Source organism: Corvus moneduloides, chromosome Z (genome assembly GCF_009650955.1).
Source record: "Corvus moneduloides isolate bCorMon1 chromosome Z, bCorMon1.pri, whole genome shotgun sequence".
Lineage (NCBI taxonomy): Eukaryota > Metazoa > Chordata > Aves > Passeriformes > Corvidae > Corvus > Corvus moneduloides.
In genome coordinates, this window is record NC_045511.1 from 67,500,137 (window position 1) to 67,517,074 (window position 16,938).

At 37.2% G+C, this 16,938-nt stretch overlaps 1 protein-coding gene across 3 annotated transcripts in view; it reads right to left on the minus strand.

The window, feature by feature from the left end:
* Positions 1-16,938, minus strand: part of ANKRD31 (ankyrin repeat domain 31) — a 64,732-nt gene that overhangs the window by 42,631 nt on the left and 5,163 nt on the right. For all 3 annotated transcript variants that reach the window (XM_032095471.1, XM_032095473.1, XM_032095472.1), the window contains 7 exons: positions 13,565-13,611; positions 12,810-12,904; positions 11,765-11,805; positions 7,739-8,389; positions 4,424-4,563; positions 3,862-3,989; positions 604-783 (listed from right to left, as the gene is read on the minus strand). In XM_032095471.1, the coding sequence (XP_031951362.1) occupies positions 604-783; positions 3,862-3,989; positions 4,424-4,563; positions 7,739-8,389; positions 11,765-11,805; positions 12,810-12,904; positions 13,565-13,611 (1,282 nt within the window). The remainder of the gene's footprint in view (positions 1-603; positions 784-3,861; positions 3,990-4,423; positions 4,564-7,738; positions 8,390-11,764; positions 11,806-12,809; positions 12,905-13,564; positions 13,612-16,938) is intronic.

Genomic DNA, 16,938 nt, shown 5'->3' on the forward strand with positions numbered 1-16,938 from the left:
CAGAGTATCACCCACAAAAGTGAGTAAGGTAAATTGCTTGAATCAAATAGCTGGCTGCTATTTGTCGAGATTTTTTTTTCCCTGCCCAAGACGAAGAAAAAATGGAAAATACCAAGTAATCACAACTTTAAAAATTTAAAACAGTGCTCAACTTCACTCAAGATGTAAAAGGCGAAATCAAAGTTCCTGAAAAATTAAACTGGAAAATCTACATCTTGATGTCTCAAGTTCGCCACTGAAATGGACAATGAATGGACCCCAACTTTAAAACCTATGAAGTTGATTATTTAATTAGGGACTGTTTTGTTATAAGCATGCATGGAATCATTGAATTAAGGCTATGTAAACCTAATTGCATCACTCTGTAACTTTTTTAAGTGCTTACTTTTCCCTCAAAATTTTCTTTTCTTGTATACTTTTGTAACTAGATCTACCTGTTTTTCCATGAACAAGTACTAAGTTAAACCAATAAAAATTCAATAACCAATTGACCAGTCACAAACCTACAACCTTGCCCACTGCACAAACTTGTAACATACGGTTTTATTAGTTATAGGCAGGTACTTGTATTGAAAATAGTATTTTAGTACAACTGCAACTTACCAGCATAATCCTGAGCATTTACTTTTCCACCGGCTTTTATTATCCTACGTACAAGATCTATGTCCTGGTGAATAACAGCTCTATGCAGTAAGTTCTCACCATACGCATTCCTCCTGTGGATTGTTGAAAGTGAAAGGGGGCGAGTTGGATTTACAGAATTCCTACCAAAGGCTTCTCGTTCTGAAAAATAATGTTAAAGATCAGTTGCACAGAAAAGTATCTTTTCTCTTTTATCTTGGCTTCACTTTATATTACAGTTAGTAAATAAGCTTTCTGAAGAAACAAATGTTCACTCAATCTAGTAAAAATGAAAATCTCAAAAAACACATCACAAATTGAATAATAACATCATTTAATAAAAGATGTCATAGTGCATTTCATAACAAAACTCCAATTGAAATTCAACACACAGAAATATGACTATGTAGAAGTGTTTTAACTTCAGACTTCTTGCTTTCTAGTGACATTTTTGCAAGGTGCATTGCTTACCAATGGATGATAAAACCACTATTCCACATACATATCATTATAAGGTGATCATTTCAATAACTAGTCAGTAATTCAATAATTTAACTTTTCTTAAAAGTCAAATTTATCTACCATTCTTTTTTTACTCATCTGTTTTTTAAAACCTCTGGTTTGTGAGCAAGTGATTGAAATTAACTCCCTCAGGTTATCTTTTCTCATTACTTCACAACCAGCTCAGTCATTTCTGTAAAGAGTGAATATGAGGTCTAAATGTAAAAAAAAAAAAAAAAAATTAAGAGACTGTTTTTAATGTTTAGCTTAGTATTTTACAAAACAAACACTATTTCCCATTATGCAGTCATCACAGTTTTCAGCTTGGCTGAAACTATATCCAGTACATAGATGAGCTGTCCTGTACTTCACCAGCAGTGCCATTCCAGCATCCCTTAAAACTGTGGAGAAGAGCATCCTGGCTACTGCCTCTGACAAAAAACAAGGAGGGAAGAAAGACGGGACGGAAAGAACAGGAGAACCACTTGCAGATAAACATAGTGCAGGCCTAGGCCACTAATTCATCTACTAATGAAAACTCTTAGGACAGCAGGCTGTTTTACATTGCTCCTCTCCAGAAGCTGTAGCAGATATGCCCCATTGGCTCTAAAACTCCACCCTGGTGCCAGTGATGCCTTAAAGAACCCAGAAATGAAAAAACACACTTTTGAGATAATATTAGTACAGGAGGTAATATAAAGGCTGGCCTTTATTGGAGGCCTCCAGGGGCAGATATGGAAAATGCTGCCCCCTGCATGGGGTGAATACAGTTTCATAAGTTTAGCAAATTAGCATAACTGACAAAAATCCCCATTTAGAGACATAAGTGGTGAGGTAATTCCCCCCTGGTTCAATCCTTTACTAAATCCTCTCCCCTTAGATAGGAACTAAACTTCGTTTATGAAAATGTGTTTTGAAGAGCTGGTTTCAACCTTGGCTCCCAGGAAGAACCGAGATAGGATAGGGGCCTTGGACTCCCAGCTTGGAGCCTCTGGAATGTGTTTTGTCTTTCTGCCTATCGGGATAGGGAAAAGGTAGGGAAAAGCACTGGGGCTAACTACAAATACAATAATGGGCTACAGAGCTACAAATACATGTGTGAAGAATATAGAGAATACATAAAAGCAAAAAAGGCAAAAATCAATTCAGCATCACCAGAAATAGACCTTAAAACCCACAGCTGTTCTAGAGCTGTAACTCACACAGCTTGATGTTTTGTGCATTGCTATACACTGTGAGCTCGGACTAATTCCAAACATTCTTAAATTCTTGACTCTGTGTAGATTTTTACAATCTAATAGATAGGGGTTTCCCTCAGCTAAGCACATAGTCCCTCTCCTTTACCTGTCCAGCCTTGCAAGAGATCAATCATTTAAGACATGCAGTCACTAGTCAGAACTGATCTAAACCAGCCAAGCAGTTCAGGAGGGATTAGACTTGCACAGACACAAACAAAACAATGTGCAGTTCTATGTTACACTTTACCTCATTAAAATCTTCCTTGAAGGGATCTATTTCCCATCACTTCCACTTGCCTTCCCTAGAACTTTCCATGTGCCTGACCTTGTGCAAAACAAGTGACACACACAGACCCAAACCAAAGCTTATCATGGTGGTGTTTTTAGACTGAATTACCAAACTAAGATGACCAATGGGCTCTTGATAGGTCTGATGTGAAAGGGATGTAAGCTTGCTAGATTGGTTTAACATGAAGCTACCTCTATAGGCAATTAAACTCTTTCTGCAGAAACCATACTAAAGAATCAGTAACTTGTTTATTGAGTGGAAACCAGTAAGTCAATTTAAAATAGATGAGCAGTTAGTCATTCAACTTTAAATCTCATCAAAATGGTGCTTCTACCGTGAATTATTAAAATCCTACAAAGAGAACTAAATTCTGTTAATTGGAGGTGGACTTCTTCATGTTTTTTCAGACCTATAATGTAGCTACAATTGAAGTTACAATTCAAATACTTACAAGCTTTGTAAGACGTTTAAATGATTGTAGGTAAATGGAAAAACCCTATCCGAGTGGACTTGAACAAAAAAAACCCAACAGATAAGACCCAATCTTAAAGGTGCTGGAGTGAACATTTAAGTCAGGAAATTCTTTATTCTCCCACAAAATTCCTCTGCAAGGTCAAGAATCTCTCTGCATGTACCTTCAAAGGATGAAAAATAGCAATCTTTCTCTCTAACAAACCGCATTGCAAATAAAAATACTTCAAAAGAGTGCTCTGCAACTGTGGTAGTAAAGGCCCTATAATCCTGTAGATAGGGTAACAACAGCAGGCATTCAAAATAGAATAAACTGTTTTGTATAGGTCAGTTCTTGAGGATGGCACAGATGCTCTGACAATGATGTTGCACTCACAATACTAAATGGCAGAAGGATATATAGATGTAGCTTAGGATCTACCTTTTCATTCTGCAAAAAAATATTTCTCCTTTTCAGACCACACCATATTTTTCTCATACAAAACACTGCAATAAGAATCGCATCCTGAAAAAAATCTCATTATTCTTAAGGAACTTATGCAAACAAGTTAACTGTTAGGTTGCTAGTATAAGGGTTTTCAGAAGAAGGGAAATTATCAATAACTTTAATTATTAAAATGAATGTTTATACAATATTTTTAAAAGAAAATCATGCTATAGTTTATTGGAAAAATTATGAATTATATTTGATTCAGTATAGTTGTTCAAATAATAATCTGTATAACAGCACATATATCTTACTCCGTTTGTTGTCGATTCTCTTACTCCTTCTCCTCTGCTTAGCTTCTGCATACTCATTCAGAATTATTTCTTGCCATATGATGGTTTCTAGGTCCTGCTTGTCTTCAGAAGTAGATTTCTGAATTTTACTGACAAGAGATTAGCTTAGAATCAACAAAAATTCTCTATATAAATCAATGTTTTCAGTAGAGCTAAGAATATGAATGCATTTGATTTCAAAACAAACCCTCACAGCAGGTAAGCACATAGGCTAATTTAGGTAGTACTAAATAAGGAGTAAATCAGGAGAGAAACTAACTCCCAGATCTGTAAATAGCAGGTAAAACCTTTACCTTTGATCATTTAAAGTCATTCACATGACAAATGAGTACTCCACATGCATCACATCTATTACATTAATATATTAAAAATTTAAGAATTATTATGCATAATTTCTCATACTCAAAATACTTAGGTTTGTTTCTTGTTATACTGCCGCTGTGAGCCATTCCCTGCTGTCTGTTCTAGTATTTGGTGGTGAGAGGAAACAATCTCTGTACTTTCCTGAGGAGGTCTCACCTACCTTGATGTTGTTTGGGCTGTTTCTACACATGCTGCAGACTTCACTGAATGTGAATGTCCCTCACCAGTTTGCTTTTCACTAAAGGTGGCATCCAAGTAAACTGAAATTACTTCTTTCTCTCCCTGCTGACCACCCACAGGCTGTGACAAAAAAAAAAATATCAGAAGCAACTGGTACGCATGAAGATAAAACAAAGGCTGTATATAAAAGAGCTCCAAGAACACTCTTTTTTAAATTGTGTGTGTGCTCACAGAGAATTAAGGGGTTGCTTAAGTGAATAACTGGAATTCTACAGATATGAAAGACAGACACTGCCATAGGAGAGGCAATCCTGAAGTAGTATGCCATGCAATGTGTTCCTGGCAGAATTAGCTGAATTAGGCTACTCAAGAATCACAACTTAAAACATAAATCTAGGCTGGATGACAGCAAACAAAAGCTGTTCTATCTGAAAGTTATTTGATTGGACACTTGAAATGACAATAGATTAATTTTAGCTTCCTATGGACATGAGCTCCTGTCCTAAAAAACAAGATGCTGCTTGAGATGTCTTAAAATAGCCCATCCCATGTCACTGTTGCAGAAGCCTAAAAATTTACACAAGCTGAGATCTATGTTTCACCTGACGTTCAGCAACTCCCAGCTGAGCAGTTATTTCTAAAGACATACCATCCCTGAGCTGCAGCCACTACAGATGAGAGTCAGTTCACTTACCTTCAACCTTCTAAAAGCCAGCCATGTAGATGACACTAGGCATGCTCATTACTCCACCACTTGTAAAGAGGAAGAGCTACTCTGAGATTATAGTGATTCACCTCATCCTATGCTGTGCAAAGGGGAACCTAAATGACTCATGTACACCAAAGACTTACCTCTAATCCCACCCTAAAGACAGGTCACCACATGGAAGTTAATTTGACTTACTTGAGTTTATTCACTGTTTTAGCCATGTGAGTGTGACATGCTGCTATGTGTCTCTCAAGCTCCTGAAATCTGGGTACTCATTAGTTTATTACATAATTGAGTAATGCTGAAAGCTTTTAGGATACATCCTCAGCACACATGCATAGAAATTCTTTCACAATGATGTGGGAGAACTGGTTAGTCCTTTCTTGGGATACAAATAGAAATGGAGAATGTGCTGATTAATCTTTTTAATTGACATATTTAGCAGAGAGGTTACTGAAGAGGGGAATTGCCTTCTTAGAAGTGATCCCCCTGGGTCAAGAGACAATGCATGTTAACATGGGATCTGGGGTTGTTTAGCCTGAGGAAAAGAAGTCTCAGCAGTGCCCTTATTGCTCTCTACAACTACTTGAAAAGAGTTTGCAGTGAGGTGGGGGCTAGTCTCTTCTTCCAGGTGAAAAGCAATAGGTCAAGGGTAAGTGGCCTCCAGCTGTGCCAGAGAAGGTTTAGATTGGGTACGAGGAAAAATTTTTTCATTGGAAGTGTGGCCAGGCACTGGAACAGGCTGAATAGGGAAGTGGTGGAATCACCATCCCTGGAAGTGTTCAAAAGACATGTGGACGTGGCACTTGGGGACACGGTTTAGTGGTTAACACAGTGGCTCTTGGTTGGACAATTGGACTCAATGATCCCAGAGGTCTTTTCCAACCTTAATGATCCTATGGCAGCTGGGGAAAATCAAATATATTAGCTTAGAAAACTATCATAGCAATACTTTCCATGGATCCACACCTGTGATGGGAACAGGGTTAGAGAAGGAGAAGAAAACATTTCAAAGAAAAAAAACCCACACTTGCTTTATAAGAGACCATATACTAAAATATATGGGATATTCAGCATTCTGATTGCCTCTACAACTCAGTACAGGCTCTCCTCTTTTGGATACTTGCTTCACCACAAAAATACTCTGAAGAAAGAAGGGTGAGAAAAGACTACAGTTAACTTCAACAGTTACTAACAAATTAACTGGGATTTTTTTCCTCAGTCAATTGTCTCCTTACTTTCTGCCTTCCAGAACACCAGATAAAGGCATAAAGAAAAGCTGAAGTTGATTATTATTTGACAAGAAGTTAGAGATCTCCACTTCCACAAGACTCTGCTTCACAATTTTAACTGCAATTTTGAGTAAATCTAGACATGAATCTTCACGCAGCTGTGCTACAAATTTCTTCACTAAAAGAGCTTTGTAAAGTGATGTGGTTGTGAGACAGTTGGCCTATAGCACATTGAAATTAGCCATCTTTGTGGCACATTTAATTACACGCTGATAGTAGTATTCAATTAATACTACTAGGAAAACACAGAATGAACCTATAGCTTTTGGATGCTTTATGCCATTGTGGGGATGTAAAGCAGTTGTAAAACCACCTGAAATAGTCAGCTTTATATGACTGATCATTGATTTGCAGCTCCAGATTATTCAAAGACAAAACAGAGCAGAGAATCAGGTTACAGGTTTACAAGAGATGCTTAATATACTCTGCAGCATAAACCGATGTCTCCGATCTGTCCTTCTCTTTCCCTTATTATAATCTAAACAAAAAGAGATTATGGCTGTCCTTTCATGCTCCTCTCTGTATTTTTGCATTGGTGTAATTGAATAGAAATGACCTGTTACAGAACACCTTCACAGCACACGAAGTAACAAGAAGGATCACATGCTGTATCCATACATACCATCTTCAGGGGAGGACAGGAACATAAATAGATGCCTCAGTTTTTTCAGTATGTCTCGCACAGGCAGAACTAAGCACAATAAATACACTTCTAAATACATGTGTAAAAAATCCTCATTGAATAGTCTTCCTAGTCTACAGAAAAGACATAGCTGTTATCTATTTTGTAATACTTGCAAAGCATTTACATGTTACAGCAGTGAGAACTGTGACAAAAGAAAATAGCACACTATTGCCTGGATCAAAACCAGAACAGGATGCAGTAGGAACCTGGAACTGGAATTGGCTGGTTAATGCTGGTATGCTACAATGAAATAACAGAATAGTGTTTTGGAGAGAACATGAGACACAGAAGACATAGAGGGGGTCCAGGAGTTTTTAAAAATCCCATGGTAATTCTAGGTTTCTACATCAGTGAATAAATTAATTTTACTAGGATTTCCCATCCCAGCAAGCTCAGCTATTTTCATAACATGGATACATCCAAACAGGAAATACAGTACCCGACTTTTAAAACAAAAACAACTGAAATTATTTAAACATGCAAATTACTGATGCTAGTTTATTCTTTACTAAGATTCCCATCTTCAAGTAATTTGGCTACTTTATATATACTATATAATACTTTATGATAAACATAAAATTTCAAATATTAATTAAAGTGTGGGTATACTTGCTGATTCGTTGTGCTCTGTAAGTTAGATCCTGTGAAAGCATTTATTTCTTCCATCTGAATTGTAGCAAGTTGAGGCTCCATCACGTTTATTATTTGCGTACAGTCATTATCTAGCTGCAGAACACTGGGTTCTGAATTTACCTGCTCTTCCTTGGCGTTAAGCTGTCCCTCATTTGGCACTGCAGGAGTGGCAGCCTGTACCACTGATCCTGACAAGCCATTCAGAGGTGCCACAAGCTCTACTGGCAGGGCATCACTGCTCTCAGATGCTGATGGGTTGATGGAATAGTCATGATCCTGACACTCTAACTTGTCAGGCAATGGGTTTTTAACTTTAAGACTCTCAGAATCACTAGGGTATCTCAACAAATCACTGATGTCAACTTCACTAGTCTCTATATTCTGTTCAGTGAGTACGTCCTTGAAAATCTTCCCTGGGGATGACAGTGAAAGATCTGTATCATTATTAAGGGAATGCTCTTTTACTGTGTTATCTGTGCCAATAATGGTCATGCAGGTTCTGTGGCGATTATCTAAAACATGTGGAAATGTATCTTCTGGTATCTGTTCCTTTAGAACTGTCACTATGTCTTCGACAGGAGCATCTAGACAGAGGCTGCAATCTTCATTACTTAATTTTTGTGATATCTAAAAATTAAATAAAAAAGTTTACAAAAAGGAATGAAGCAATTCTTTCTAAAAAGCATTTAACTAACATTCACTTTAAAAGTCATCTCTCTTTCTAGATATGTGTGTACATTTATTATCAATTTTTGCAAAATCTACAAGACTCAAAGCCTTCCTTCATACAGTCTATTAACAAGAGTTAGACTGAGCTCTCAGTTTCAAAAGAAGTTTCAACTTCAGCTGTTGACTTCTATAGCAGTGAAAATCCAAGCAAAAGAGACTAAATCTGTTCTAGTCAAAGATATTATGCCATTGACAATAACCTGAGGATTTTACAAGGCTTTAAAAAAAAGTCATTAAAAGTTGCTGTCACATAGAAATAATGAAAGTTAACATAGTCACAATAACTTAAAATACCTTGTTAGTAAAACACAACATAGGAGTTTTGATTATGTGTTTATGTGGATCCAATATAGGTATGGAGGATTTGCGTCTCACAAACTTCAGTTCAATACCTGAGGATTTTGAAAAGTTTGCATGGTGTCCTTTTCACACTGAGTACAGAACACGAAATCGTAATTGTTCTTGGAAAAGTAATATTGCTACTGTTTTTCTAATCCCTTTGAGCTACATTCAACAGATGCACCCATTCTTACACGAAGAAATAGCTCTTCCATTTTTTTACCTATCCCTGTTTTAAATGCTCTGAAGAAAAAAATATGATGGCTCTACAGACCTAAACCATATTTTCTTTCTATATAACATTTGTATATAATAATGCTCGTACTTAGAAATACTGGATCTAAGAAAATCTCTTTCAATGCATTCTTAGACTCTTGCTGCCAGCAAGTGGCAATACTGGGCAATACAAGAAACCTTTAATCACTGGTGACATGATTTAGATAAAGCTCACACACAGGGAGGCAGAAAGGGCAGAAATCTGACAGCATAGACTCACATTCAGTTTGCAAGCCAGTATAAATCCCTGATTCTTTGTTGAAAAATTATCCCTCCACCAGCTATTTCCTATCTTTTACATGCACATCAAATTGTTTCTAAGTACTGTCTACTTCTTACTTTGCTCTATTGAATTACACTTTATTTTTATACCACTTCTCTAATTCATCCAGACCTTAAACAACTGGGGGAAAAAAACCAACTCCACTGACGTAACTTTGTCTGCTTGAAGAACTATGATATAAACAGCATGTGTATGTATTACAAATTTCCCAAGAAAAATGCTCAGTGCATTTGTTGAAGGGCGGTGAAATTTTCCAAAATCCTGAAAACCCCAGCGTCAACTGAAATTCAACCCTTAAATGTGACATTTTCACAAAACTCCAGACACAGTAGTCCAGGTGGAGTCTCACAAGAGCAGAGCAGAGGGTCCACCAGGATTCCAAAGTCCTTCTCGGGCAGATCTATATTCCTGTCAGCTAGTCTCAAGCTGTACTGGTGCCTGAGCTTACTTCTCCCCAGATGTAGAACTTCGCACTTCCCCTTGATAAATTTCATCTTCACCCAGTTTTCCAATCTGTTCAGGTCCCTATGAATGACAATACACAGCTATCTGGTCTATCAGTCATTCCTCCCAGTACCACCTCTGAACTTGCTGAGGGTGCAGTCTGTTCCATTTTCCAGGCCACTAATGAAGACATTGAACAGTACGGGTCCCACTATTGACAGACTAACTGCAACAGAAATCAGTGCTGCTACGTCATCAAAACCAAGAAAACTCAGCAAGACTAACTGTGTGGTGTCAGAATTCTACGCATAGATAATCTTAATTTATAGATTTATTTCGTATTTTCAGGGATACACAAAACTAAGATATTCAGTGACTCACTGCTGATTGTCAAGGTGTGTCTCTGTCCTGATCTTGCTTCAAATCAGTACATGGAAGCCTGTGATGGCCATTGATTCATCTCACTAAAGATCTTTCTGCAAGACTCAGATCTTGCTAGTGCCAACATCAGCCAATAACCAAAAAGTAAAATTCACTGCAGTGATTATTTCCAGCCTTCTTACTCCAGGCTCCTAAAATATCCTCTCTGGAGATACTCTCAATGCATTCAATCTGCCTATTCTCCAGAAGCTATTAATAATAGGCAATCTGTGTTTCAAGGCTCTGTTTTAGAGTTTGTTCTATTGGAGTAAGTCTGTACAGTGAGAATGTTTCATTTAATAAACTTATAGTTTTATATTAATAGTTGTATATTTTTCAGAAAAGAATATCCTTGGAGATTTCATTTTTTCTCTTTGTTCTGAGATGGAATACTTGACCCTGTCATTGCTCGTATTTGCTGGAAGACGTGGACAAGAAGGACAGTAGAACAGAAACACATTTTACTCTGATAAGGACAGTAGAATAGAACAGCACAGCCTTGGAGAAATAGATAAAGGATGTAACTTAGGCAAACAGTAGCCATGCAAAATGCAAGCAGGATGCCAGCTCAGCTCTGCAAGGCTGACAAAGTAAAAGTTATGCAAAATAATGATATTATGCCTACTCAAAAGCAGGGGTCAAGGAACAGTCACCTAAAAAGGACACGGGACACTGAGTAACACCAAGGAAGACTCCAAAAAACCATGTAAGGACTTCTGATAAGGGGTGCAACTATGTAAAATAAAGTAATAGACACACATCAAGTAAGGGGGGATAGCTAATGAATGCGTGATCAGTGTGTAAGATAAATACTCTGTTCACCGGATGCTCAGGGAACTCAGTTGGAGGAAGGATCCTCCAAATGACCACTGCTGCAGTAAAGAATGTCTGCTCTCTAATACTCAAAACTGTGTTAGAATGTTTCTCTCTGGCCAATTTTGGTATGAATACTGGTCTCAAATCTGCCTTTCGTGAATTCTACCAAGTACTGCTTTTTCCCTGACATAAACCTCAATCAGGATCCTTGAAAAAAGCCAAGTAAAATTGATTTATATAGAATCCTGACTTTTTATTTGTAGGTACAAATCAATGGGACTAAATGGAACAGTCATAATGATATGATATCTGCATTAAGCAGAGCCTTTCGCAGCAGAAACTCTGCTACTACCTATTTCTGGCCACAAGTAACACTCTCCCAAATGAAAGGACAGTTACAGATAACCTGTTCCTCCTCAGAGACCTTCCAAATGCAATGCCTGTCTCATAGCTTTCATTGGTGGGAAACATTTTAAACTGCTAAGTGTCTTCATTACTTTAGCTTAAGTAACAGCCCTCACAGATTCTGTCTCATGATGATGTCGTTTCCCACCTCACTGCTGTGCTTCCACCCTTGTGTTCTGCAAGCTTAGCAACTACAGTTCTTACCTAAAAAACAGAAAATAAACCTTATCTTCGAAGTTTTTTCGCCTAATCTGCTCAGTGTCAGTGTCAATAGCTACGTATTTGCTTACCTTTTCCTCTGAATCTTTCTGAAATCCATTCAATTTGATATCTAAATTGAGGAGAGTAGACAAATATTTCAGTTTTACTTTCCACTCCCAAAAGTTCTCATAATCTCTAAAAAAAAGGGCATCATTTCCTAATTAAGGCTTAAGTTTCAAACCTTAAAAATTACTATAGTCATGTTCCGTAAGTGGAACTGACAATAAAATTTCTAGTTAGGCTCTTTTAGTCACCAAATTATATCCCAGAGCTATTTTGTCGCATTTCTTCACTGTGGTTTAGAGTCCTGTGTTGCCAAGGCTCTCAGCAGGTGGAACTGCCACCCATTTCACATGATGAGACCTATCCTCTGCCCTCTCTAATTACAGTGCAGTTAGACAATACTGCTAAAACAATCCAGTAACTTACTGCCTCTGGATAGGGATGATCCCAGACCCCTGCCCTCATCACCCTGCTTCATTCATGTGACTCCCTGGCAATTTCCTAATCAGAAATAAAGTGAATGTTTTACTGTTGGATTACCAAAAATAAGCTCAAGTGCAAGACAGCAAAACAGATGGGGCAGTCCTGCATGTCTGGGAGCACTGAGGAATGGAAGTACAACTTGAGTAGCAGCACATGACATACAGATCTGGGGAATAGTAGCATTTTTTTTTCTCTTCTCTTACAGATGCCTCTGGCTCCTGGACATGTTAGAAAGAAGCAAGTAGGAAGCTTCTACGACCTTTTTACCTTACACATCCATAAGGCATTTAAGCACCATGTGGCCTGTAACCTTTGTCAGAAAATTCCACAGCAATGAAATAATTTTAAACTGGATATATACCACTGGCTTGAGGAAACAGTTATTTCTTCAAACAATTCTAACAGATACTTACAGAAACAGAATTTGCAGTCCATGACTACAAAAACTGAACAACTGCTGTAAAAAACACGTATAGTCAGATTCTATGTAAACCTACATGGATACCCATATTCAGCTTCTCAAATTATTTTCTCAAATGACTTTGCCACAGCCAGAGCAACTCCTAGTTTTGTACAAATACAACATACCTATAGAATTATTCTGCTGTTCTTCTTCTGCAGAATTTAATGAAAAACCAGGCTTAGAAATATTTTCAGTAGGTGTTGAATGGTTTATCCAACCCCTAGAATTAAATAATACAATAAAAAAGTTCTTAAGGAATTGCAATTTGCTCATCTTACAAAAGTTTTTACAGTATTTTGAGGTGGCCACTACCTGTGGAAACAGCTGCAGTTATTTTAGAGGTATACTTTTCTTTACAAGGACATGCAATCAATAAGACTTCTGGATTTCCCACATGGAGCCAGCTATGTTTGCACATTTGTTCTCTAAGTGAAAAAAATGGCTTTTTCTATCCTTTATTACTTTTTTCTATATTTCTGTTATAAACCTATCTTCTACTGAAATCTTTCTATACTTTCTAGATTCTGGAAAGACTTCATAGAAATTTTTTCAGGACAAAAAGGCTTAATATTATTTATTACAAGTTCTTGTTTATTTGTCTAATGGTTTTCCCCAAGTTCTGTTATTCTTGTTGGTTATGTTCTTAAACCATTTAAGGTAATATCATCAACAAAAATAAATCCAAGTACAGCTTGATCCATACTAGACACCGAACTACTGCTGACATAAATATAGATCCTTCACTAAGTAAACATGAAAACTGTTTTTCAATAGAACACTGGGAATAAAATATCATTAAAAAGTATATTGTACATATACAACAGAGTTATTTAATTACATTATGCCTGACTGGAATTCCTGTGTGATGTATTATACTCACTTCAATAGAGACTGAGACTGGTCAGACATGTGTGCCTCTTGAAGTATCTGAAAGAAGAAAAAAATTAACAAGTTAGTAAACGAAATACTTAATTATGTATTTTCTCAGTTTTATTGTAGGCTTATCTTCTTCCTTCTGTAATTTAGCTGGGAAATGGAAGTCTTAGATCCAATCATTACATACACTACTACTAAGATACAAAAACATTCTGCTTAAATCTACTTTTCATTTGGACTATTTGACAAAAATGTTGAAAAATAAATCAAGACTGTAGAAGAAAATGTTCACCCACAAAGAAAACAGACTGTTGCAAGTAAGATACAATTGCTTCAAACTTAAGATGTTTATACACCAAAGGACCAAAACACAAGGTATTTTAATTTCAACTCACAGTTTTAATCTTTTTTTGTAACAATTACTTTTTTTCATTAAATAAGACGGTGCTGTTGCAAAGACTGTGATGTTTAGTATACTGCTCTCAATATCCCTGTAAATATCCTATTAAAGGAACTTCAAGACTTGCACATAAGCCAGTTCTGAGTGGCAGGGCTGCCACAAGCAAACACAGGAAAGAGCAGGTGGGTAAGGAGAGAACTGATGTCACAGGAGGAGCCACATTCCAACTCTTTATTACAAAGACCTTGGATGTGCTTTTTGTGCCTTTGCCAATAACGCAAAGATCTCCTTCAGTATGGAAAAAGAAGCCAGTATACAAAGTCTAAGGCAAACTAGGAATGATTAAGATAGTCAAGTGAACTGCAGAATGGTTCTCTCACTGATGAGCTAAGACTGGGTTTTGCTGGTGAACTATCCACACACTGGCTGCAATTTTAAACAAATCATTGTCTTACAGTGGACAACATTAACAGCACTAGAAGACTCTGAGAAAGAACACGTTGGTGTGGACACTAAGTGACAGATTCTCTGGCTTACACAGGGTACTAGCCACACAGTAAGAACAAACATCTTAACAATGGTTTCAAGAGCAACACATGGAGATTGCCCAGTAGCAAGGACTGCTAAAAGGCTCCCTGGAACAGGACAGACTCTTTAGTTTGTGCAACAAGTATTGACTGATGTAATTCCAAAACGTGGCAATGAGATAGTTCGCAGAAAGTTATTTATTTTGCTTAAATAGGCCCTTCAGGCGAGTCAGCCTAAATATTTACACAGAACATTATCCAGAGACCAAATAAAGTCAGAAGAATAATGGAACAACTACTAAACCTCTCTATCTGGCTAGCATTGCTCAGACAGATGCTTTAAAATTTTAGTTAACTACCATTACAACTCAGCAGAAGAAGCTGTTTTGTCTGCTAAAAAATTTGGTTCTAAGCAAAATCAGTATATTGCTCACCGGTTGAGAGATCTTCTCAAACCATATACGTTACACAAACAGTATTTCTGGCCACTGACTGAAGTACTGGGAATGGCCTTTCATCCTGCCCTCATTTTTGGTGAAGAAATTCCTGCAAAAATCTCAGTAATTTTTCTCACTTGAAAACTTATTTATACAGACAACTATATGAGGGTACTCTGGATGTTTTCCAAAAAAAGACTAATGCTTAAAAGCTGTTAGGTATTACCTAACAACTTTTGGTGCACTTCATCAAACACTGTAAGACAAAAAAAGTATAAAAAAGGAGAAAGCACTCACTTAACAAATCTTAACAAACCTGTCTGAACAAGCCATAGAATAGCATCTTAACAGTTAACGAAAATGACTTGTTGAAAAGAACCTGGATCCTACAAAATCTGTATATATGTCTACTGCATCTCTGGTAGAGAAAAATTCTTAATTACAATTTTTTACATGACGGAATCAAAGACAGGACTGCATATCCTAAGTCTCCCCCAACCCATCTGAAGTACAAAGAAAGCTAAGACTCTCTAAAACAACTGGAACAGATGTTACATTTCCTGAAAACATTCACAGCTATCCACTCTGTACAAACACCATACCACATCACATCTTAATGCTTTATTCATATATGATCATTTCTGAGGACAGAGTAGAAGGAAAGCTTCTATGGAAGTACATTCCATGTTAGCTCTTGAAGTGGTTGAAGAACCACATTGGTGCAATGTACATGTGTGGGTATCAAAGACAACAGGCCATGGCCATTCCTTAGAGTATTCAGTAAGAACTTAACATTTTATACTGTCCCCGAGCTGTACATGACCAAGCTGCCAGTGTCTTGCTATACGGGTTTCACCAAAACAAAAAATACTAAGAATTGCCCAAACTATTTGGTGAAAAGTACTAGGTTTCTTTGCTTTTCTGACTTTTTCTTTAGTGGACTAGGCATTTGGCCTTAGATTTGAGATTGGCTAATCTGGTGAGAACCATGAAACCAAAGACTAAGGTTAAGAAACAGTTAGTCTGTTTCCAGAGGGGAAAGGAAAGAGCAAATGTGCACTTCTCTCGTTCCGTCCATCCTTAGAAAATGATGAAAAACTTCAGTCAAGACAACCCTCAGACATGCAAGGAGCAAAATAAAGTTATGGAAAGAAGTTTTTGAAATAACAGCATCTTTTGGATTTTGTTCACTGTTTCCCACACTGTCAGTTGAGACAAATTTATTTGCAATTCTAGAATGAGCTGTAAAAACATTCACTTCAGTGGGAAGCCTGTCTTTTTTCAGTGTTCCTTTAGTTATATAGGAGGCAGTCTAGCTCTTTTTAGAAAACCTCTCTTTTACTGGAATAAGGATACACATATTGTGGGCTTTAGACTGGTGAATCCAGTCAGTGTAACAGTCACAGTTAAAAGCAGAGAACCTGTTTGTCTCTAATTGTTTCATGACCCTGTCATATGCAGGTGGAAAGCTAATTGCTCAACTGAACAGAAGTTTATGGGCTAGCTTCCAACCACGGTAAGTACATTAAAAGATACGATAATTAGCAGATTAGGAAATGCAGAATTATCCATAGAGTAAAATAATTACCCCATCATCATGCAAGTAGACATTTTATTCTGCATTTTGGATTATTATCTTTCCTTTTGAAAGAAACAATTGATCAATCATTGGATCACAGCTAATCTCATCATGAGTAACCCAGGGCGTATTCTGGCACAGTCAACCCTGATGACTATCCTTCAGCTCCTGAAAGGAGTATGTTAAAAAGTCTGTGCTCCACAACTTCTTCCTCTTTGTCCTGGGCTTGTTCCTCAAATTTGAAAGGTTATAATCTCTTGAAATACCAGAGAAGAGTCTTTGATACATTCCTGCAGACTATGTGCTACAAAGGTGACAAGATGGAACCCAATTCTGCTGTAAGCCATGGGACTCTTTTGCGCGTAATCAAGGGGAGGCCCAGTGGGTTTATTAATAATTACTCATTAGATATGCTTAGAGAAGACATTGTCATTG